We start from the raw sequence: 26,038 nt of genomic DNA, 5'->3' as shown, positions 1-26,038 counted from the left end.
ATTGATCAAATTCAATTTTGAAATGTTTAATTTTAGTTCTATATATTCACACACATCCTGTACAAAGGAACAAATGTGTTTTGTGTGATTATAATATAGTTCATGATGGATTCTGGACTCTTTGTCTCTCTGGTTGTACCTCTCATGATTGTCCAGTTCCAGAAAATACAATACTTGACTAGCACTAAACATATTCACTTTGTTTTCTATGTCCTGCTCTCTCTCTTGATTTCCTCTTCTGAGTGTTACTTACTCTGAGTGTTACTGATATGCAAGATAGTCTGGTAATGTTGTATTTTAGTTTTGGACAAATAAATTAGCAGTTGTTCCAAAGGTTTTTGTGATCACAGTGTTCGTGGTGGTGACAACGACTGCCTCACCCTCTCATTCTATTAAAAAACTCAGGGTGTCAAAACAAATTTCTTAAAATAGGTCAATGATGTTCTCTCTAATCTATCACATTTTACAGGCTACGTGTGGATGTATTCGGGATGATGAAGGCTGCACTTTTGCGTGTTTTGGGTCTGCTTTTCCTTTTGGTCATCATGGCCTGTAAGTAGATTTCACTCAAAATATTAAGAAAATGTTGACCTTATTGATAAAAAATATTTTGCCATCAGGAGGAGATGATCACAGTAATGTCATTGATCTTCAGATATCGTCAGTGTCAGTGGTTCAGACGATTGGGAAACTTTGTCTCGTAACTACATCTGTGCCGTGACTGGATCATCAGTGGTCATGCCCTGCTCATTCACTCCCCCTGCTGGTCATACGGTTACTGAAGTCTTCTGGGTGGTTGGAGCACAAGCCTTTGATCTTTCTATGACCAGAGATTACACAGGCCGAGTGAAGTACTATTGGGATGAGAACAACAATGAGAACAACTGCACCTTAGAACTGAACAATGTGATGCTGAGAGACAGCACTGTGTATAAAGTGAGGATTGTAACAGACAAAGACAGATGGCTCAGTCATTCTTTTGTACAACTGTATGTTAGAGGTGAGTCCATTTGTTTTCAACAAGAAGTGTTTGCATGAGTTTTCATCAAGATAAAAGCCTTTCTTTTGTAGCCTACAACTGTCAGCTGCAGATGAATCTGATTTATGAATATGTTATGATTGAACACTGATTCTTTTAAACAGACATCTGTCAGAGATATTACACAAACATATTTTATATAAATTGTCTTTTAGATGTCCTCAATGCATGTTCTGAACTAGACTGGGTGACCCTCACCAATCAGTATATCTGTGCTGTGACTGGATCATCTGTGGAGATGCCCTGCTCTCTTACCCCCCCTGCTGGTCAGTTTGCTACTGACTCATTCTGGGTTCAACGTCAAGAGCATAAGGAACCCCCTGATCTCTATAGCAACCCATCTTACACAGGCCGTGTTCAGTACTACTGGGATAAGAACAACAATAAGAGCTGCACATTAAAACTCACTGGAGTGAAGATCACAGACAGTGGTGGATATAAAGTGAGGATTATAACAAACACATACAAGTGGCTGAGTCATGCGTTTGTACAATTGTCAGTTACAGGTGAGTCTGCTGTGAAGTCTGTTGTGTTCATCTTCATCAAGACAAGTTATATGAACAAATCATGTCACATACTGTACATCTCACTCTATAACTTTACATTCCCTACTTAGACCTGACTGTCCTGGTTCCTGAGACAGTAGTTGAAGGTAATGAGGTGAAGCTGAGCTGTACAATCAGATGCAGAATGGAAGACGAACCCCTAGTGGTATGGAGGAAGAATGGAGAAGAGTTACCTGGTAAACAAACAGACAACTATGAGCTTCTCCTCCAGAGAGTCAGTACAGAAGATGATGGAGATTATTCCTGTGCTCTAAAAGGCCATGAGGGACATCCATCTACTCCAGTGAAGCTCAATGTCATGTGTGAGTATTCAGAGTTACTCAGTAATCACAGACTTGTAGCACATTGATCAAATGCAGTGTTGTGTGTGTGTGTGTGTGTGAGCGTGTGTGTGTGTGTGTGTGTGTGTGTGTGGGGGGGGGGGGGGGTCTTACCAATGGGCTTGTGGAACAAAATACAGCCATTACTTTTGAACAATGCATGCTAGATCCTTGAGGTATTTAAGAGATTGTTTGACACATTTTATATTGAATATTGAATTGAATATGTTGAATATTTTCTATAGACCCTCCAAAGAAAACCTCAGTTTCTGTCAGTCCTGCTGGTGAGATACTAGAGGACACTTCAGTGACTCTGACCTGCAGCAGTGATGCCAACCCACCAGTGGAGAGCTACACCTGGTATAAGAGGAGTGAAACAGCGCCATCTCTGGTGGGATCAGAGCAGATTTACAGAATCAACAAGATCACCTCTGGACACACTGGCCATTACTACTGTGTGGCGGAGAACCAACATGGTAGCAGTGAATCTACTGCTGTTTTCCTGGTTGATGTTCAGTGTGAGTAGAAAACACAGTCAGCAGAAATATTTAATTGGCATTTTTTGGAGATCTGTTACATAACTCATTCTAATCATATCAAATAAATAATCTACCATAATCATAATCATTAAATTATTTTGGCAATTTCTAAATGTTCTGTCATACTGAATGTACTTTTTTTTCTAATTTGTAAGGGTTTGGGTGGCAGAAATCTGCTCTGTTTGCGTTTGTGGGCCTAGTGCCAGCTGTGATCATAACACTTGGACTCGGACTCATGTACTGGAGTAGGTAAATAAACAACAACACCCACTGGTGATATGAATTCTGCAGATGGGCTCATTCAGCAGAGGAGTAGCCTTTGACAAAGCACACACAGACCTGCTCGTACGATGTCATTGTTCCAAAAATGGTTTAGGGCTAACTAAGATAACGTGTTGCTTACATACATTTTTTTGTTCTCACAGGAGAAAGGCAAACTCCAACTTTGAGTCAGGCAACACAGACAAGAATGCACAGGTGAATGTGTGATTATGTCTGTAGAGTCAGCAAGCTTTACATACATGTTTGTAGACATAACGAGTATGGATGTGAAATCAAGGGAATGTGTGGATGACTGATGAACATATTAACACTACAATGTAAAATGCTTTGTACTGTTTACTTAGTGATACATTTGTAGACTAAAAGAACACATGTGAGATACCAAGGGAACGTGTGGATGGCACATAAATGTGTAATATACTTTGGAGCATTTTGTAATTGCCAATTGTCTCATTGGCATCTATGTTTTTCTGCCTTTGTCTTTGGATGATGTGAACAATGTGAAGGATCCTCAGGGAGTTGTTCCTGGTGCCATCCACATGAGTTCAGTCTATCAGAGCCTGAACCCCAACACCACCCAACCTGATGCAGTCTATCAGAGCCTGAACCCCAACACCACCCAACCTGATGCAGTTTATCAGACCCTGAACCCCAACACCACCCAACCTGATGCAGTCTATCAGAGCCTGAACCCCAACACCACCCAACCTGATGATGTTTATCAGAACTTCAATCCACAACCTAAGTGTATTGACATTCTGGTGTGAATCTGTTCAGTGGCAAATTGCATCTTATACATTTTTGTTGAGTATTTATTGTATCCAGTTATTCTGCACTTTTTGTTCTGTTTTGATCCTTATGCTGTACAAGTTATGAATATTATATCTCTGCATATCTGTACGTGAGTTTTGATTTTTGAGAATTGAATTAATTTGCCTGCCATGGTTTTTGTTCTCATATAGTTATTGCATCTTATTCTGGTCAGAGGTTAAACATTATTTCAAATGGTTGTAAACATGGTTTAAAATTGTTGAAGTTCTTCCCAGTTTCAATGTACTGTCTTGTGTGCACCATATTGTAGAAGTAAACTGTCTGCATGCCATGCTTTCATTTTCCCTGTGAGAAGCTGATGAATAACATATCTCTGCCATGTTGTGGTATATGTTTGAATTAACTGTTCAAATTCACATGTATAAGCACTGCAGCGGACTGTTTTTTTTTTTAATACCCATCCATCATAAACCCACTGCCCTATTGTGCTTGAATGTAATTTTATTTTGATTCAGATGGGGGGGGGGGGGGTCATAGAAAAATAAATCATTCAGTATCTGTTGTACGTGGCTAAGTGCTGACAGAGAATTAACTTCTGATTTTAGATATTAACTGAATGGCATTGGCATGAGTGAGTAGCCATATGTTGTATTGCACTGATATTTAATTATAATTCCCTGCTCTTTGTGTCAGCACATACTACTCTTCAATGTAGCCCTCTACCTCCATCTGGTGGTAGTATACAGTTACGCAAGGAATAATATGTGCTGTGTATTAACAGTAACATTATAAGATCAGAATAAATATGGATATGCCGTAGGAACAATATAGAAAGATGTACGGTATGTACAGATATGTGCAGAGTATAAACAGTAACATTATAAGAGTAGTAAAAAGTAAGCCAGTGCAGTCTACAGTATGATAGCAGAGAGAATGTAGTATGTTAGTATGCATACGTGTAGGTACAGTATGTACATTATGTAAATATAAATACAGTATAATGCTATGAGTGGGATAGGGTTATGCCACCTCCTTGTTGCCCCTATCAAGTGGTCCATGGTTGTGGTGGGGGGTAGTTGGTTTGTTTTCGCCAAGGCCGCAGCTTCCTCTAAACCTGCTAGTCTGGGTGTGGAGAGACTTGTAGCGCTTCCTGGAGGGGAGAACAGTGTGTGGTTGGGTGTCTCTCTGTCAGTGTTTAATTAGTGTTCACTAATCAGGAGTCTGAACAACGCCCAATATCCGGTATGTAAAGTTAGAGTGTGTGCAATATGAAGAGCAAGATCTCACATGCGACGAACATGTATCACATATGTTGTGGGGGATCAGTAAAAGTAAGTATAAGTATAAATACTCTATTGATCCCGTGAGAAAAATTTGGTCTCTGCACTTATCCCAATCCGTGAATTAGTGAAACACACACAGCACACAGTGAGGTGAAGCACACACTAATCCCGGCGCAGTGAGCTGCCTGCATCAACAGCGGCGCTGGGGGAGCAGTGAGGGTTAGGGCACTTCAGCCGTGCCTACTGGTCGGGGTTCGAACTGGCAACCCTCAGGTTACAGGTCCGAAGTGCTAACCAGTAGGCCACGGCTGCCCCAAAGTGCCTCAAGTTTATTTATGCACGTAAGTTGTTTGTTTGTTTTTGTTTTCTGTTGTATAACTAACTGCATGTATGCAACTTCACACTCTGATTCCTAAGGCTGATAAAGTCCCAAAGGAAGCAACTAGCGTCAGTAACAGATAGAAAGGAAGTACATAAATAGACCCGCTGGCAGCTAAAACCTATAAAATATGCTGATGTGGTGAGGCAGTTCCAGATCACAGGCCTGTCTGAGACTTGTGGACAGGCATATGAAAAGTAGGTCACGCTGAAACCCAGGAGCTCACATTAGTGCAAAATGTAACACTGGCCAAATGTAGGTCACTCTGGCCCTCAGGAGCTCACATTAGTGCAAAATGTAACACTGGCCAAATGTAGGTCACTCTGGCCCTCAGGAGTAGCACTGGCCAAATGTAGGTCACTCTGGCCCCCAGGAGCTCACATTAGTGCAAAATGTAACACTGGCCAAATGTAGGTCACTCTGGCCCCCAGGAGCTCACATTAGTGCAACATGTAACACTGGCCAAATGTAGGTCACTCTGGCCCCCAGGAGCTCACATTAGTGCAAAATGTAACACTGGCCAATTGTAGGTCACTCTGGCCCCCAGGAGCTCACATTAGTGCAAAATGTAACACTGGCCAAATGTAGGTCACTCTGGCCCCCAGGAGCTCACATTAGTACAAAATGTAACACTGGTCAAAAGTAGGTCACACTGGCCAAATGTAGGTCACTCTGGCCCCCAGGAGCTCACATTAGTGCAAAATGTAACACTGGCCAAATGTAGGTCACTCTGGCCCCCAGGAGCTCACATTAGTGCAAAAGTAACACTGGCCAAAGTCACATGTACATGAAGGACATCAAACTCTTTATTTTTTACAATTACAGACAATTATAAACACATATTGTGACTTGACTGTTTGCAAGTGTGTTAATCTTTCCTGAATTTAATTAAATGTATAATATACCTGATCTGTGTGTGTGGGGTGTGTTGGGAGCATTCAAGAAATGCCAAAATAGGGTTAAAACATGAATGTAAAATGTTAAAACAAAAGAACAGTTAATAGACATTTTTAAGCATACAGTATCAGATATATTCACTCAATACACATACACACACACACACACACACACACACACTCACCACTAGTAGCACATGGCCCATTCACACACACACACACACATACACAGACACACACACACACTCTGCTAGCATATGTCCCATATGTACAGTACACACACACTCCACTAGCACTAGTAAATGCTGTACATTTTTCCACTTCAACATTGTGTTGAGTATTACATCTGATCAGGACTAAGATTTATCTGCATGTTCATGTTTCACATGTTTCAAATGTTTCACTGTGTTTTTCTTAAAGAGGAAGGGGTCAGTTTCACACTGTTTTCTTTAAGAGGAAGAGGTCAGATCTAAGATATGGTATGGACACGGTGTCATGGACACAGGATGTCTCTGCTTATTTTCAATTCAAACCTTATTTGTGAAATAAATTTCACTAAAAATCTTCCTAATTCACAATGTTTTGTGGTACCCCCCCCCCCCCCCCCCACACACACACACACACTTAAACACAGCAACTCTTGCATAGGTAAACCGAAATGAATGTATAAGTATAAGTATATATACTCTTTTGATCCCATGAGGGAAATTTGGTCCCTGCATTTATCCCAATCTGTGAAATAGTGAAACACACACAGCACACAATGAACACAGTGAAGTGAAGCACACACTAACCCGGAGCAGTGAGCTGCCTGCTACAGCGGCGCTCGGGGAGTAGTGAGGGGTTAGGTGCCTTGCTCAAGGGCACATCAGCCATGGATGTGGGAGCCACTTCCCCTGCCCACATTTTCCTATTGGGTCAGGGATCGAACCAGCAACCCTTCAGGTACAAAACCGAAGCCCTAACCAGTAGGCCACGACATCCATTTCTGATTAAACAGTCTAAGTACAGTGTGTGGCCTGTGTGACGTTAAATGTGGCACCCTGATGCAGAACTCTGCAATGCATGGTCAAGTAGACCAAATAAGGTGAAATAAGTAGAATTTCCTTCCTGTGACATCAGCAGAAGAAAGAAACATTTAAGATTGCGCCAGAGTTTGTCACTTGTTGTCGTGGCATCACTGCTGTCAAACGTTAGTGAAACATGGTAAGAGACTCTAAATATTTATACAAGATTCCTAACTTTTACTAAATTACATAAAAGTTACTTAATTGTCTGAAAGTATGCAGAGTATTTACTGTATCATGATACACTAGTCTAGGATTACTTTGTGATTTTAAAGGGTATATTGGTAGTAGTAACTTAATAACAAACTTAATATGCTTGTAACACTCAATTAATTACTTTTTTGTTGAACATGTACACAACTTGCAGGGTTTGAGACTGAGGGTGGCAAGCTCTCTGTATCTGGTGATTCTCCTCACTACACAAGGTAAATCAAACTTTTGTTGTGTCTTTTCTACTGTTTATGGCATGTGTTTCAGAATTTAATTTTTTATGACATTTATAGCTAATGTATGTCTTACAGTTTATTCATATCTAAGTTCATGTGACAGTTTAAATTTAGCCATATGAGAAAAATGACAGCATAAGTGTCAAAGTGTCAAACCAACGCTTTTTGTAGTATGGGTGTGTGTGTGTGAGTAATGTGCAGGGGCGGACCTGGACACTTTGAGGCCCAAGGCAAAGGATTCCGAGGCCCCTCCGAGCCCCCCAACCCACCCCTGTTTGTGTATGTGTGAGTGTGTGTGTGTGTGTGTGTGTGTGTGTGTGTGTGTGTGAGTGAGAGAGAGAGAGAGAGAGACAGAGAGAGACAGAGTGTAGGCTAGGGGTTTGGGGTCTCTGTGTGAATATACTCTTTTTAGCTATGTATGAGAGTCTGTCCGTGTAGGCTATGTGTAGAAGAGAGGGAGAGAGAGAGTGAGAGTGAGTGTGTGCGTGCGTGCAAACTAAATGAGGTGTTCAATCTTCCAAAAAGCCGACATCCAAAACAATAAACAGCGTATGCACTGACCGAATCAACTAGCCATTTTCTGTTTATTTTTTCTAAATTTTTCATGGTCATGTAATAATGTTCAACCGTGAATCTTCTGGGTGGTTTATCTGCATTTTTGGGGAATTCAAAGTTATCAATTTGCACGGGGCCTTTTTTAACGATTTCAACTCGCTCTGCATCTCTTACGGTGTCTGGCCATAACGCAGGGTCGTCACTGTAGTGCTAGGTATCGTGTTAGGGCTACTCACGTTACTGGTTTCGTTGCACCCAAAGCTTCTGCTACTGAAATGGTGTCCGTAGCAGCACCACCAGCACCAGTGCGGACTTCGGCAAGTGAGAGTGATCTTGTCCCTCACGACTGTTTCACTTAGATCAACATCATAATCATCATCATCATCAGTAGAAGAATATGTAGTGCAAGTTGCCGGTGGTGGTGCATCAGTGCCACAGCTACTGCAGCTAGCATTAGCTACACCACCCAGCTCAGCAGATGTTGCAGATGTTGTTGCATCACTGTCCAAATTACTTTCTTCCGTGGAAGAATTCTTCGACAATTTCTTTCTAAATTCTTCCTCCTCCCTTTTTCTTTTTCGTTTATCACTTCCACTCTGGAAACGTTTCATGGCTGCTGTCATTCGCTCAACTCCACCTCACCAAGACCTCGTTCAGACTAACTAGTTGCTGCTATGGTGACAGGAAACGGACCTGCACTGCAGTCATTTGATTTTATGATGAGTTTATGAGCAGTCATGAGGCAAAATATTTTTTTCAATCTTTATTATGGATTAGAATATATTGTTTGGATGCGTGATCATTTATTTAAAAAAAAATAAACCTGGTGGCCGAGGTGACCATGCCTAATGGCAGGTCCGCCCCTGACCAGAAGTGGCACAGTCAGGGGGAATGACATTAATATAGAACTCATAAATATGACAAAACTAACCGTGCACTTGAAACTTTTTCCATTAGGTAATATAGGGGTTATGTGGAACGTCACAAGGCTACACCGGAAAACAGTACTAATCACATCCGCTTATTGAGTGATAATGTTGATTCTGAAGGCAATTCAACTATCGTCAACAAAAAACACTGTTAACCTGCATTTGAAAATCAACCAAAATCAAAAAAAAAAAAAAAACAACCATCATAATTTGAGTATTGAACTAAATCAGTGGTTCAACACTGTTTTAAATATAACATATACACCTACAAATGCTTATTTATCACTATTGTACCATGTTTGTGTTGTAATCAACGTTATCACTCGATAAGCAGATGTGATTAGTACTGTTTTCCAGTGTAGCCTTCTGACATTCGGCATAACCCCTATTGCATTGTATAGCCCTGTTACATAATGGTCTTACCCAGTCCAATTCTACCATTCATTTACATTCGGTTCCTCCCTGTTTTAGGTGTGTCTGGTCAGGACCCCACTTACCCACGTCAAAGCATCTGTGCTTCTGTAGGGTTTCCGGTGACCATGTCCTGCACTTATTACACATACTGTTCCCAGTGGCCCAATGGATTTGACTGGACAAAACGGAGTAGTGGCACTGATATCAGTTTGTCCGGTTACAGCAGATTCAGATTAGATTGTTCACATTATGGTACTTGTAGTTTAAGCATAAACCCAGTCACAATATTGGACACTGGTGAATATCACTGCTTAATGAACTACCCAAATGGCATGACCTTGAAAGGAAAACCAGGTGTTCAATTATATGTGACAGGTAAAATGGCATAAAAAACATTTAATTTATTTTAAATATTGTGAAATATTATGTGATGAAATGTGTATCCAGACATGTTATTCTTCACAGACGTGCCTTCAGTGTCTATCAGCTTGGTTTATCGGTTTGGTGACATACTGGAAGGAGAAGACGTGACACTGACCTGCATGAGAAATTCTTATTCACCAACGACCTACAGCTGGTACAAGATTGGAATAGGTGCAATCCAACACCGTGCAAAAACTTACATCATCAAAAACATCAGGCCTGAAGACAGTGGTGACTATTACTGTCAGTCAACTGACCAATGTGGTCAACTGCGCTCCTCTCCTGTGACCCTGCAGGTCTTCTGTGAGTGAACTGTTTTGATATCATTCCAAGTTTATGCTTTTGAGTTGGTTAATCAGAATAACTCTTAAATGAACCCGCTTATTACACGGCTACTTGCCAAAACGAGAAAAGAAACCTAACACAATGGGTCTTTTAAAATGATTTTAAAGTTTATGCTTTTGAGTTCTTAAATTAACCCTGAGGTATAATGCATTATGCATTGTGCATACCACATGGTGCTGTAAACATACTGGAGTATAGGACAATGTTTTGATTAGAGACAGGTGATGTAATAATATTTACAAAGTACACAAATAGGACCCACAATAGGCTTTAAAGGGATATTCCACCATTTGGTGAAATACACTCATTTTCCACCTCCCCTTGAGTTAAACTGTTGAGTTTTACCTTTCCCCAGTTCATCCAAAAAAGGAAAAGTCAGGGCTGTCCAATTAATCAAAAATATTATGTTACAATCACATAAAACAGTTACACCATAATGTGTTCATTCCAATTGAGTAATCCATTTTTCTAATTGAATCACGTAAGGTAATCGCAGTAAGTATAGTGGGGACAAAAGGAAAAGAGGCTTTGTCATAGTTACTAAACCACAAAACATGAAATTAAACAAATTCATGTTTTTTTTTTCAAACACAATGTTATTACATTAAACTGACATATTTTGCCAGAACAATTAATTTATCCAACAGAATTATGTTAGATCAATGTGATGTACTGAACCAGTAAAGCAAGCACATGGGATTCCTTGGTGTCACCATTCCATTGTGTTCCAATGAGCCTTTGCAAGAACACTGAGATAATCACACAGTTAAGTGTTGGCAAACCAGTAGAATTTGGAGTGGAGTTGAATCGTATGTTATGTCATGAGATGAACCATGCTTTGTGTCCACCATGAGTGTGTTAGGTATTGAGCATGCACACCTGATCAGTGGTTAGATGGAACATGATTTCAATCCCACGGAATGCTTCTGAATACTGTGGCAACATGAAAATGTTTTGATTTTAATACTTCATTTTGATGTCTTATATCAAAGTTATCTTCCTTTAACATTGATGTTGCAATAGTACATCTGCCTACTCTCAGAACATATCACCTGTATAACACAATCATGTTGAGATTGTATTAATATACTGCTAAAAAATGTTTTTTAAAAAGATTTTAAAAAAAAAAACACTTACAGTTTTCCACAATTGTTAAAACACATTTTTTGAAATGAATTAATTGCAGCCATCTGATTAATTCAATGTCTTTATCAGACAAGTCATAATGCAGCTGTTAAAATGTACTTTTGTATGTACTTTCTTCTTTACTGACAATCCAGATCGTCCAAAGAACACAAATGTTTTGTCTAATCCATCTGGTGAAATAACTGAGGGAACTAGAGTGACTCTGACCTGCATGAGTGAAGCTGACCCACCAGTACACACATACACCTGGATCAAGAAGAGAGGAGCTGTAGAACTGAAGTCAGGAAAGGAGAACACACTCACCTTCAGCCAGATCAGTTCTGAGGACAGTGGAAAGTATCTTTGTCGAGCAGCCAATAGGATTGGCAAACAGGACTCTCCTACCATGCGAATCAAGGTTTCATGTGAGTATTTTTTTTTTTGATTCCGCATGATTGGAAGTGTGAGTCATAATGCCGTTGTTAAAATGTACTTTTGTATATATTTTCGGTAACACTCCATAATAAGGTGCCATAATAAATAGCAAACTAGTAATTACCTAACCCTTTGTTAATATTTGTTAATTGTTACTAACATATCTATTTGGCACAAGTTAATAGTTTTTTCATCATTAATTACATATTAGTTGTTTTCATAAAATCTGTATGTTAATGTTTTAGCAAATCTATTAACTAATATTGTATTGATATGTGTTAATAGTTAACTAAATGTCTTTTGGCACTAATTAACAGTTATTTCTTACACCATTTAAATGTGAAATGTTTATTTACAAACTATATGTTAACAGAAAAGTTAATGACTTATTATTATATAACTAATTGTTATTAAACTGTGCTCCTGCCTATCCCAATATGAACCACTCCCCATAGGACCCTTACAATAGATATATAGATAGATATTGGGTAACGCTCCAAAATAAGGTGCCATAATAAATAGCAAACTAGTAATTACCTAACCCTTTGTTAATATTTGTTAATTGTTACCAAAATATCTATTTCGCACAAGTTAATAGTTTTTTCATCATCAATTAAATATTAGTTGTTTGCATAAAATCTGTATGTTAATGTTTTAACAAATCTATTAACTAATATTGTATTAATATATGTTAATAGTTAACTAAATATATTTTTGGCACTAATTAACAGTTATTTCTTACATCATTTAAATGTTAAATGTTTATTTACAAACTATATGCTAATATAAAAGTTAATGACATATTATTATTTATCTAACTTTTCTGATTAGCTTTGTGGATAATTTATGGAATTTATGGTTTATGGCTTTATGGTCTTGTGGGGTGTATAAGGCACCCTACTGCCAGTGGTTGGTTGTGTGAGAGTTTGCGCTCCTCTTCTTCCACTTCATCCTTATTGGATACCTCGTGGTTGGCTGTCCTGTAATTGGTGACTCTCTGTCTAGTGTTTGAAAGTAGTGTACTCTTTGCCTTTGGAAGTACTATTTGGTTGCTGCTTGAATTTGTTGAAATTCAGGGGAGGTGGGTGTAACAGAGTTAGAAATGTAGTTTAGTGTTTGTATGTGATTTTCGCCGTAATTAAGCAGCTTTATTGAGATTGGTGTTTTGGAGCCCCCTTTGGAGAAACGCTATACTGCAGCTCTGCTGCGTTTTGTCCTTGTATTGTTGCCATAGCCGATCAGAAGCGGTATGCTTTGCATTGTGTAGGTTGACTGTATAAAGCTCTCCCCACTTTGTTTTAATTTTGTAACTGTAAAATGTTGTTTAAGTTGAAAACGTTGATATACCACCTGTATTATGTTACTTTACATGTATTGTTAAGATTTGGGTGCAATTCTAGCAACTTAGAGAACGTTTATTAATGTTTTCATTATGACCACGAGTTCATACACACTGAGTCTAAGGGCTAGTCCACACATACGAAACCGATCTTTTTTTCCTCTGTCTTCCCTGAAACCGCATCAAGAATATTTGCGTCCAAACGGATCCATCTCAACACGACTCAACACGTTACTTCATACCCCAGGTCTATAGGTGGCACTGTTTCTTTACAGAAATTGACCAAAGTTTGTGCTTTACAAACAGACAGAATAGGCTATGACGAAATGGCTAGTGTAAGGAAACCAGAATTGTTTGTGTGGACTGATGGTGAACTGTCAACTGTAGTCAACTGTAAAACTAATAAACATTATTTTACGGTTTGTGAAGGGTGCAGTCCCGTCCTTTATTTGGCTAACGCAGGTAGGCCTACTAATCACCTTTACTTTCTTTGGTTGTAGGATAGTCCGTGATTCACATTAGTTTTGGCTATCACCGCAATTAGGCTACTAAACGCAAGGCTTACCCAAGTTCTAGGCTATTCTGTCGCCACATTTATAATATTGCTATAAAACCTTCATTAGTAACAGTCAATACGTTTGCCTGCATCAAATCACGCATTTGCATTCAGTGTGCTACCATCGGCTTAACGTGAGTTCTAAGCGGCTTTGTATGCTTATATCTGATTTCACTCGACTGAATGCATGTATATATGTTGTAAGACATGTAAAATAAATGAATGACACTGGCACTACGCACAAATTAATGTAGCCTAAACTTACACCGCACTTAATAACTTAAGTTCTCTCGCGTCACTGACAGTAGCTAGAATGCATTAAAAAACACCGGGAAAAAACAGTGTTCAGTCCACCAAGTCATAAGCTATCGGCGCTGCGCAGCACCAGTTGTGATATTTATCTTACGGAGTGTAATCGTAGGTAATGTCATGTATGAAAACTAGTATTGTTAGGCAATACTATAAGTTTTCAGGTTTCAGAAAAGTGCGGTTTTGGGCAGTGCGTTTACAGGATTCGTTTGGACGCTCGGCCAAGACGAAGCAAAACCTCTGCGTTTAACCTAAAAAGCGTCTCCGTGTGGACGGGCCCTAACGTGACTAGCTGTAAACTCCGCTAGCAACTTTCCATGCATTCAGTGTAGTTTAGCTTAGTGTGCATGGAAAGTGCAATTCAGTCTAGCAGGAAATTAATGTACATTTAGTTTAGCATTATGTTTATGCATTACCTCCGTATGGTCTACGTCTGTGAGTGTTTATTGAGTCTCAGAATATTAATAAACTCGTTCTGTGCACCTGAACATTCCATGTCGCATGTCTCCCTTGCTAGTAGGGCTGACAGTGATGGTATAGGAATGATGCATGTAATATAGCCCATTCAACTACTTGTTGTTTTGTTTTAACTTTTCCTAAAGGAATAAATGTGATGCAGTGGCGTAACTATAGTAGGTGCAGCAAGTGCAGTCGCACCAGGGCCCGTGACCTCCCGGGGCCCGTGGCTACCCCCGCCCTGCCTCCTTTTTTTTTTTTTTTTTTATAACTTTAGAATGTTAGAGCACGGAGAGTGAAGCGTCACTTTGACGATCTATCGAAAGATGAGCGTTTAACCGATGCAGAGAGATACTTCAAAGTGCAGGTATTTAATGCAACTCTGGACATCATAATCAGTCAGCTCTCCCAAAGATTTGCAAGCATGCAGGAAACTTGTCATGTGTTTGAGTCTTTACGTCCTATGACCCTTCAACTCGCAGGTGATGATAAACACGTTTGTCAGACCATTATAGCAGGGACATTGCACCGACATTCCCAACACAACTCCTCTCATTCAGGTCTTGCTTTAAAGCAGAGATTTCACAGAAGTCATCTATTTTTCAACTTGCCAAAATGCTGGTAGTAGATTATGACAGTGTAAATTCCACATTCGGGGAAGTGTGTAGGCTACTCATGTTGTTTCTGACATTGCCTGTGACTGTGGCAACAACTAAGCGATCTTTTTCCAAACTCAAACTTATTAAGACCTATTCCTAAGGAGCAGCATGGGGCAGGAGAGGCTCCGTGGGTTTACTATCCTGTCCATTGAAAATACGAGAGCCAGAGCATTAAATATTGGGAACATCGTTGACGATTTTGCACAACGAAAGGCTCATAAGATGGCCTTCTTCTAATGGCCTAATTCACGCATATTGGGGATTGTATGCATATGAATGATTTTATTTGGTTTCTGGACGGTTAAATAAGTTAGGCTACATTAAGTTTTGTTTCTGCGCAGTGTGAGTTTATAAGCAAGCAATCTACGCTTGCAGTTTCAGCAGAGGGTTGAAGAGGCGCATTGAGTGTTCCCATAATTCCATGCGAGTTGATGTTAATGCAGTAATATTAGATTACCCTGGCCTGCAGGCTGTTAATAAAAATATTTTTTAATGTTTTCACATGTAATGGATATGTAGTCGTGTGTTTTTTATTTGAAATTGTAATCTGTAACTACTAAACTACTTCGGTGCCTCAGGCCCTTTGCATAAACAATTGAAATCACCCTTAATGTGTATTGCTTGTATCAGAGTTAATTCATCTTGAGCCAAAGTTCGTCGGTATGGGGCCCGCGAAGCGCTCTTGCACCTGGGCCCGCCATTGGTTTGTTACGCCAGTGATGATAAGCCAGTTTTGGTCTCAGCCCCTTCACCGTCTGACTAGTTATACATTACTAATATATTAATAAAGCTTAACCAGCTTTATTATAAGGGTCCCCCATACTGATAGTTATATATTACTAATATATTAATTAAGCTTAACCAACTTTATTATAAGGGGCTCCACACTGATAGCTATATACTACTAATATATTAATTAAGCTTAACCAACTTTATTGCAAGCGGTTCCGGCGCCGACAACAGTGGCAGCATGTCAAGGTAGCTCCGTGTTTTTTTCTTGAATTTCCCCTTGGGGATCAATAAAGTATCTATCTATCTATTGTAAGGGTCCTATGGAGAGCGGTTCATATTGGGATAGGCAGAAGCACAGTTTAATAACAATTAGTTAAATAATAATAAGTCATTAACTTTTCTATTAACATAGTTTGCAAATAAATATTTAACATTTAAATGATGCAAGAAATAACTGTTAATTAGTGCCAAAAAAGACATTTAGTTAAATGTTAACAAATATTAATACAATATTAGTTAATAGATTTGTTAAAACATTAACATACAGATGCAAACAACTAATATTTAATTAATGATGAAAAAAACTATTAACTTGTGCCAAATAGATATTTTAGTAACAATTAACAAATATTAACAAAGGGTTAGGTAATTACTAGTTTGCTATTTATTATGGCACCTTATTTTGGAGTGTTACCATATTTTCTTCTTTACTGACAATCAAGATCTTCCAAAGAACACAAGAGTTGTGTCTGCTCCATCTGGTGAAATAACTGAGGGAACTAGAGTGACTCTGACCTGCATGAGTGAAGCCGACCCACCAGTACACACATACACCTGGATCAAGAAGAGAGGAGCTGTAGAACTGAAGTCAGGAAAGGAGAACACACTCACCTTCAGCAGGATCAGTTCTGAGGACAGTGGAGAGTATCTTTGTCGAGCAGCCAATATGATTGGCAAACAGGACTCTCCTACCATGCTAATCAAGGTTTCATGTGAGTATTTTTTTTTGATTCTGCATGATTGAAAGTGTCAGACAAGTCATAATGCTGCTGTTAAAATGTACTTTTGTAAATATTTTCTTCTTTATTGACAATCCAGATCGTCCAAAGAACACAAGAGTTTTGTCTAATCCATCTGGTGAAATAACTGAGGGAACTAGAGTGACTCTGACCTGCATGAGTGAAGCTGATCCACCAGTACACACATACACCTGGATCAAGAAGAGAGGAGCTGTAGAACTGAAGTCAGGAAAGGAGAACACACTCACCTTCAGAAATGTCCGTTCTGAGGACAGTGGAGAGTATCTTTGTCGAGCAGCCAATATGATTGGCAAACAGGACTCTCCTACCATGCTAATCAAGGTTTCATGTGAGTATTTTTTTTTGATTCTGCATGATTGAAAGTGTCAGACAAGTCATAATGCCGCTGTTAAAATGTACTTTTGTAAATATTTTCTTCTTTATTGACAATCCAGATCGTCCAAAGAACACAAGAGTTTTGTCTAATCCATCTGGTGAAATAACTGAGGGAACTAGAGTGACTCTGACCTGCATGAGTGAAGCTGATCCACCAGTACACACATACACCTGGATCAAGAAGAGAGGAGCTGTAGAACTGAAGTCAGGAAAGGAGAACACACTCACCTTCAGAAATGTCCGTTCTGAGGACAGTGGAGAGTATCTCTGTCGGGCAGCCAATAGGATTGGTCAACAGGACTCTCCTGCTGTGTCTGTCCAGGTTTTATGTGAGTATCACTGTAAATTCACATGATTGGGATTGTAATTATTCCAGTAATATGGCACAAGTCTGAGTTGGTAAATATACACCACAACTGTAAATCTGTCATAGGCAATGATCAACCCCATGGCTACAAGTGTCATGTAGATTTTATACAGCTCTACTGCCAACCAGTTGAGTTCTGAAACATCACATTTTATTTTCTATTGTCCATTTTGATCTCCCTTTGTTCATACTGTGACTCCACTGCCAAGTTGAGTGAGAGAGACTAAATGGTCGCTTTAATTTTTATTCACTTGCCTTCGTGTTAAAGGTTACTTTGTACAACCATTCTACTCCATTCACACTCAATAACTGTCAAATGAGACGTTCCAAAATCACTTTTTCACTTTAAATGAATGGAATGTTCAAGTCTGAGTAGTTTGTATGTGCCTTTTTTAATTAACTGCAGCCATCTGATTAATGCAATGCCTTTATCAGACAAGTGATACAAGTGATAACGCAGCTGCTAAAATTTACCTTTTGCATACATTTTCTTCTTTACTGATAATCCAGACCCTCCAAAGAGCACAATAATTGTGTCTCATCCATCTGGTGAAATAACTGAGGGAACTAGAGTGACTCTGACCTGCATGAGTGAAGCTGACCCACCAGTACACACATACACCTGGATCAAGAAGAGAGGAGCTGTAGAACTGAAGTCAGGAAAGGAGAACACACTCACCTTCAGCAGGATCAGTTCTGAGGACAGTGGAGAGTATCTTTGTCGAGCAGCCAATATGATTGGCAAACAGGACTCTCCTACCATGCTAATCAAGGTTTCATGTGAGTATTTTTTTTTGATTCTGCATGATTGAAAGTGTCAGACAAGTCATAATGCTGCTGTTAAAATGTACTTTTGTAAATATTTTCTTCTTTATTGACAATCCAGATCGTCCAAAGAACACAAGAGTTGTGTCTGCTCCATCTGGTGAAATAACTGAGGGAACTAGAGTGACTCTGACCTGCATGAGTGAAGCTGCCCCACCAGTACACACATACACCTGGATCAAGAAGAGAGGAGCTGTAGAACTGAAGTCAGGAAAGGAGAACACACTCACCTTCAGCAGGATCAGTTCTGAGGACAGTGGAGAGTATCTCTGTCGAGCAGACAATGCGATTGGTCAACAGGACTCTCCTGCTGTGTCTGTCCGGGTTTTATGTGAGTATCACTGTAAATTCACATGATTGGGATTGTAATTATTCCAGTAATATGGCACAAGTCTGAGTTGGTAAATATACACCACAACTGTAAATCTGTCATAGGCAATGATCAACCCCATGGCTACAAGTGTCATGTAGATTTTATACAGCTCTACTGCCAACCAGTTGAGTTCTGAAACATCACATTTTATTTTCTATTGTCCATTTTGATCTCCCTTTGTTCATACTGTGACTCCACTGCCAAGTTGAGTGAGAGAGACTAAATGGTCGCTTTCATTTGTATTCACTTGCCTTCGTGTTAAAGGTTACTTTGTACAACCATTCTACTCCATTCACACTCAATAACTGTCAAATGAGACATTACGAAATCACTCTCACTTTAAATGAATGGAATTTTCAAGTCTGAGTAGTTTGTATGTGCCTTTTTTAATTAACTGCAGCCATCTGATTAATGCAATGCCTTTATCAGACAAGTGATACAAGTGATAACGCAGCTGCTAAAATTTACCTTTTGCATACATTTTCTTCTTTACTGATAATCCAGACCCTCCAAAGAGCACAATAATTGTGTCTCGTCCATCTGGTGAAATAACTGAGGGAACTAGAGTGACTCTGACCTGCATGAGTGAAGCTGACCCACCAGTACACACATACACCTGGATCAAGAAGAGAGGAGCTGTAGAACTGAAGTCAGGAAAGGAGAACACACTCACCTTCAGCAGGATCAGTTCTGAGGACAGTGGAGAGTATCTTTGTCGAGCAGCCAATATGATTGGCAAACAGGACTCTCCTACCATGCTAATCAAGGTTTCATGTGAGTATTTTTTTTTGATTCTGCATGATTGAAAGTGTCAGACAAGTCATAATGCCGCTGTTAAAATGTACTTTTGTAAATATTTTCTTCTTTATTGACAATCCAGATCGTCCAAAGAACACAAGAGTTTTGTCTAATCCATCTGGTGAAATAACTGAGGGAACTAGAGTGACTCTGACCTGCATGAGTGAAGCCGACCCACCAGTACACACATACACCTGGATCAAGAAGAGAGGAGCTGTAGAACTGAAGTCAGGAAACACACTCACCTTCAGCAGGATCAGTTCTGAGGACAGTGGAGAGTATCTCTGTCGGGCAGCCAATAGGATTGGTCAACAGGACTCTCCTGCTGTGTCTGTCCAGGTTTTATGTGAGTATCACTGTAAATTCACATGATTGGGATTGTAATTATTCCAGTAATATGGCACAAGTCTGAGTTGGTAAATATACACCACAACTGTAAATCTGTCATAGGCAATGATCAACCCCATGGCTACAAGTGTCATGTAGATTTTATACAGCTCTACTGCCAACCAGTTGAGTTCTGAAACATCACATTTTATTTTCTATTGTCCATTTTGATCTCCCTTTGTTCCTACTGTGACTCCACTGCCAAGTTGAGTGAGAGAGACTAAATGGTCGCTTTAATTTTTATTCACTTGCCTTCGTGTTAAAGGTTACTTTGTACAACCATTCTACTCCATTCACACTCAATAACTGTCAAATGAGACGTTACGAAATCACTCTCTCACTTTAAATGAATGGAATTTTCAAGTCTGAGTAGTTTGTACAGTATGTGCCTTTTTTAATTAACTGCAGCCATCTGATTAATGCCTTTATCAGAGAAGTGATAACGCAGCTGCTAAAATTTACCTTTTGCATACGTTTTCTTCTTTACTGATAATCCAGACCCTCCAAAGAGCACAACAATTGTGTCTTCTCCATCTGGTGAAATAACTGAGGGAACTAGAGTGACTCTGACCTGCATGAGTGAAGCTGCCCCACCAGTACACACATACACCTGGATCAAGAAGAGTGGGGCTGTAGAACTGGAGTCAGGAAAGGAGAACACACTCACCTTCAGAAATATCTGTTCTGAGGACAGTGGAAAGTATCTCTGTCGAGCAGCCAATAGGATTGGTTATCAGAACTCTCCAGCTGTGTCTGTCGATGTCTCATGTGAGTAATTCTATAAATCAGCATCATACTTATATGACCATAATGTTGCCATGGGTATGGCCGTGGGGCATTTTATAGTTCATCCCTGCATTTTTACTGAACAGAATAGGCTTCTCAGATTAGAAATAAGAGGCTGTCCAATAATCCCCTTCATTCCAGATCCACCAAAGAACACAGCAGTCTCAGTTGCTCCTTCTGAAATGCTTCTCATGGGAAGTACAGTGACTCTGACCTGCAGCAGTGATGCCAAGCCACCAGTGGAAAGCGTCAGCTGGTTTAAGGTGAATGAGTCCACTCCAGTAGGATCAGGACAGCAGTACAGCATCACTAACATCAGCTCTGAGGATGGAGGACTGTACTACTGTGAGGCCAGGAACAAATATGGAGCTGAGATCTCATCTGCTGTGTTAATCACAGTGAAAGGTACAAGTGCATCTCCAACTCTGTTAAGTGATAATTTCAGTAACACTCCATATGTTCCCAAACTCATGTTCTTTACGTCTCATCCATCAGAAGATCAGATTGCTGTACCGCTAGCTGTAATAGTCATCCTTCTGTGTGGAGTATTGGGAATTTTCTGTCTGCTTGCTCTGTGGGTTTTGTTGAGGTGAGTGAATTTGTCGTTGTTCATGAAATATAACATTTGTCTTTATCAATGTTAATGGATTTGTGTTTATCAATGGCAATGGACCCTGTTAACTAATAATGTAGAAGATTGCAAGTGCGGTGTGTGTGTGTGTGGGTGTGTGTGTGTGTGGCAGTGCTGAAGCACTAATGTAGTCAAAGGGCTGTTTCAGGAAGTCACTCAATTGTTTTAGATTTCATTAAGTGCTTTAGTTGCACTCATGTCCAATCATTAACATGCTCACTTAAGCCATGTAAATACACGTTTATTATTCACATGACCATATGCATCAACACTCATTTGAAGGGGATAATCTGGTATGCAGATCATTTGAGTTTTGCTTGTCACACATCACACATCACAAATATGACGCAAAAGATGCAATCTGTGTGTGTTTATGTTGCAGCCACAAATGCAAGAAAGAAATGTTGTCAGAGCCAGGAGAGCAGGAGGTGAGAAAGTTAAATATTTGAAGTGTTAAAGTCTGTGCTGCAAACAATAACATTCAAATACACACATTTATGTGATAATGACATAGTGCTGTCAGTATTGCAATTTCCTGACTATTAACCAAGGTTTGTACTAGGGGTGCACTGACCGAAGCAATTTCGGATTTGGCCGAATCTTCAGCTTTTCGATGGGATCCGGATTCTGCCAATCCTTGTTTTAAAAAACAAACCGAATCCTACTCAGTGTGTCCGCCACTAGAACATGAGTGCCGTCGCAACAAGATAGTTCCAGCTAACTCCCTGCCATCGTTTAGTACTCACCACCACAATCATATAAATGATCATTGCGAGAGACTTATCTCTTATGATCCAAGATGGATAGTCTTTGAGTTGTTCGGTTTTTGAACCTTTATTTTAACTAATGACATAGAAAACATGATGAATTGCATCCACATATCAGTTGCCTAAAACTGTGAGAATCTCAGGTGCTGTTTACACGACGCCGGTTTTTGTGAAACCAGTGAGGTTTTGTTAACGGTTACACCTTGTGTGTACACGACGCCGGCAGTTTAGGAGACTGAAACCGATTTGAAACCAGCTTCCGAAGTGGGAATTTTTGAAACCGCCGGCTAACTTTCGCCGTGTAGACGCCTGTAGGTGCGAAGCCGGCAATATTATGACGACATAGCCCCACCTCTCAACTCAGCCACAGCACTCGACCTGACACGGTAGCGCGACAATGTGACGTCACAGAAGCGCCGTAACCATTTATACTCGTGCGTGGTGGTCGCGACACTAGTTGCAATATTCTCCTGAACAGAGGTGTCGCTGTTGTTAAAAGATTAACGCTAACTGCGTTACACAGCAGAAGAAGCGGCAGTAAGAAACACTAGTAGCTAGCCTCTGTGATGGTTCAGACTTTGGTTGCTACTATTCACAACTACAATCATTATCATCTAGTTTCCAAGGTGTGTGCACAGGTAGATAGATAGATGGATATATAGATAGATAATTTAGTCATCCCAAGGAAATTTTTATAATTTAAACAGTTTAGTTAGCTGGCTAGCTAGTCAGCAGCTGGCTGAGTTTGTGTAATTTCCTGAAGTGGAATGAGATTTTGTTCAGGCCTTAATAGATATCCTTTGTTTGAAAATAAATCGTTTCTACTCTTTCCTTTCTTATTTCCATGTGTTGCAACTCTCGCTGGTAACTTTGTTAACTTATCCAGCAAACTATTAAAAATTCACGACTGTAACAAAACACTGCTTTCGCTTGCCCTCGAACTAGTCCATCTTCCTGTTTCCGCTTTGTCGCGCTCGTCTGAAAAAAAATTAGTGGTGCGCTACCTCGCGCTACCTGGGTTAAATCCTGGCACGCCAGCAAGATCTACGTCATTTTGACGTCACGTTGTTGCGCTACCGGTCGGGTGTGTCGAGTATGTAGAAGCCCTTAGCCTTCCTTTGATACTCACAGAGTTCTTAGTGTCAGGCACTAATTAGCCTCATGGTCTTAAAGTGATTCAGCACTCAATTAGACCTGCACATTCAGTATTTCCCAGAACCTTAAAAATCAGGATTCGGTGCATTCTTAGGTTGTACATTGATTTTGCAAAATGTCTTCAGTTATGAGGTTAATACTCAGAAGGGAAATACATGGGAATGGATTTTGTAATGTTTCTTTATTCTTCTTTATGAGTAAAGCAAAGTCTGATTCGGATTTATTGGCCACTATGGTAATACAGTTTTATTTATTCTTTTATTTGCAGGGTGCCAGAGATTATGTTAACACTCGACAGACTATTGACAACAACCAGGGGAGTTTTGGTTACCAGAGTCTGAACCCCAACACTATGGAACCTGCAGTCATTTATTACATCCTAAATCCTAACAATATGCGACCCGCTGCAGACTAGCAAACGTTAAACTCCATCGACATCCTGATGCATTTATTCAGACTTTGATCATCAATCTCAATCTAGCACGGAGAGTTAGAAAAATGCATCTATTCTGTGTGAATTCATTTTATTTACTTTATCAGCTTCTGCACCTTAAAAAGGTTGCAATTGTTTTTTTGTTTTTTTTATAAAGGTATCCAACACAGTGAAGGGTTTTTTGTGTGCGGGTGCCCCCGGCAGTTGTGAGTATATATTTTGTTGTATACGACTCTTACTAGCGCCCTTCCCCCTAGATATGATGCATGTGGATTTGTTTACAAACTAGCAAGGATCATTTCCAAGGAGCCATGTCGACAAACAAGGTACTATGACACAATTTAATAAAAAAAATAGTTGTAGGCTATTATAAACTAATAGGCTATTGAGTAATTGCCATATATGTCAGTGTTTCCCATACACCATCAAAACAAACCATTGGTTATTAACAAAAGCAGATTTGCTCCCACCTATGAATTGCTGTGCTACAATACTGTGTGTGTATGGGAGGGGTGTCTAGTTTTAGCTTAATATGGGGTGGGACAGGGACAATAATGTCTAGATTTGTATGATTTTGTGTATCAACTGTATACTGTGTCTTTATTTTATTGCATCATCTACCTGCCCAGGGACTATGGGCGGAGACTAGCAATTTGCTAGTATAAATACATTATAATTACATTTTCAATATGACAGTGATTGTAGTTGATCTGTGGACTGTGTTGGATTGAAGGAGGAGTTACTTATGGATGACTAAATGATGATAAAATAAAGACACTCTGACAACCTTTCTAAACAGTAGGCTACAGCTTTTCTGTAATATTATGAAATAATGATTTTTATTTTCATGAGCTGTAAACCATGATCATCCAGATGAAAACCAAAAAATTACCTGCAATATTTCACTATGTAAAGAATCTAGAATTAAGGATCCACATCTTTACAAAAAGTAGGGGAAAAGAGATTGATCCACAATATTCGATTTCTTAATGTGCACCTCCATATGCATTCACACATCCCTTTCATTTCCTATGCTAACACCCACTTCAACCACCCATAACCTTTAGAAATGTTGGAAAAATTGACATTCTAAAGAATATTTAGGTTCATTGAATTCAACATAGAATTGTAGAACATTCAATTGTTGCAGAACGGAATCTTATGTTCAAAAACCCACACAATTAAGGGTTAGCTAAATAATCTATTAGCAGTGATATCACTTTTGAATATTTGTTGGTATTCTTGGTGACCTGACGATGATTCCCTTATCTGTACTACAACAGTGATTCTTATGGGATGTCTTGTCTATCTTACCATCCTAACTACTGTGTGTGGGGGCAAGATAACCATGGGTCTTTGTCCAAGCATGTCACATTTCCAGTTGTTTAGAACCTTTTACGGTAATTACAATAATTGTTTTAACTGTAAATATAGACATTTTCAATGAAGTACCTAGTTTTTAAAGCAATTCATTGACTTTAATTTATCTGAAGTTGAAAAATGACTGGGAATGACCCTTTGTAAAGTTTGTTTGCCATCGATTTGGCTTCATAAAGGTTACATTATGGTTAAATATTGCATAGTGTACAAAATGCAGGACATACATATGAAACCTCTGAACCTTCATAAATTGTATAGCAGTAAAGGAATTATAACTAGCATTGCAATAAGTCATACACACAACACAGTAGCAATTAAATGCAGGCAATACATGCTAATATGAAACATCTGAGCCTGAGTTATGAGTGTGCATCAAGACCAAGAGTCAGTATCTTAAGTTCAACTCATGTTGTAAGAGTTGCTTGGTAGTAAGGCTGTCTCCTGCTCTCTACTTATCATACTAAAAGCACCAGAGCACCTGGATAATGTTGCATACCCAGAACATTTCCTGAGCACAATCACCCCCATAGTCAAGACCATTTGCACCTGTCCCTGAACAATGTGATACACCTGGAACCTGTCCAGAGCAGCACCTGCATCCAATCCAGGAACATTCACACTTGTTCATGAACAATGTGGCATCCCTGGAACACGTCCAGAGAACCATCACCCCCACATTCAAGACAATTTGCACCTGTCCCTGAACATTGTATAGCTGAAACCTTTCTAGATCACCTGAGTCTAATTCAAGACGATTCAAGCACCCACAAGCCCCCCATTAAAGAGTAAATGAACAACGAAACAAACTTTTGACAATGTTTAATGAAATACATGTGACCAAATCTTCCATAAGCAC

The 26,038-nt window shown here is 39.5% G+C and overlaps 1 protein-coding gene across 1 annotated transcript; it reads left to right on the top strand.

Annotated features, from left to right (window-relative positions):
- Positions 1 to 322: 322 nt before the first annotated feature.
- LOC121718501 (B-cell receptor CD22-like) lies at positions 323 to 24,048 on the top strand. The gene is made up of 16 exons (XM_042103513.1): positions 323 to 552; positions 656 to 1,000; positions 1,195 to 1,545; positions 1,656 to 1,907; positions 16,588 to 16,857; positions 16,964 to 17,233; positions 17,340 to 17,609; positions 18,158 to 18,427; positions 18,534 to 18,803; positions 19,350 to 19,619; positions 19,726 to 19,989; positions 20,529 to 20,798; positions 20,958 to 21,221; positions 21,312 to 21,405; positions 21,830 to 21,875; positions 23,638 to 24,048. The coding sequence occupies exons 1-16, from the start codon at positions 492 to 494 to the stop codon at positions 23,782 to 23,784; spliced, it is 3,714 nt and encodes a 1,237-aa protein (XP_041959447.1). The 5' UTR covers positions 323 to 491; the 3' UTR covers positions 23,785 to 24,048.
- The last annotated feature ends 1,990 nt before the right edge of the window (positions 24,049 to 26,038 follow it).

The sequence above is a fragment of the Alosa sapidissima genome, chromosome 9 (genome assembly GCF_018492685.1).
Source record: "Alosa sapidissima isolate fAloSap1 chromosome 9, fAloSap1.pri, whole genome shotgun sequence".
Taxonomy (NCBI): domain Eukaryota; kingdom Metazoa; phylum Chordata; class Actinopteri; order Clupeiformes; family Clupeidae; genus Alosa; species Alosa sapidissima.
This window is presented reverse-complemented; position numbering and strand designations above follow the sequence as displayed.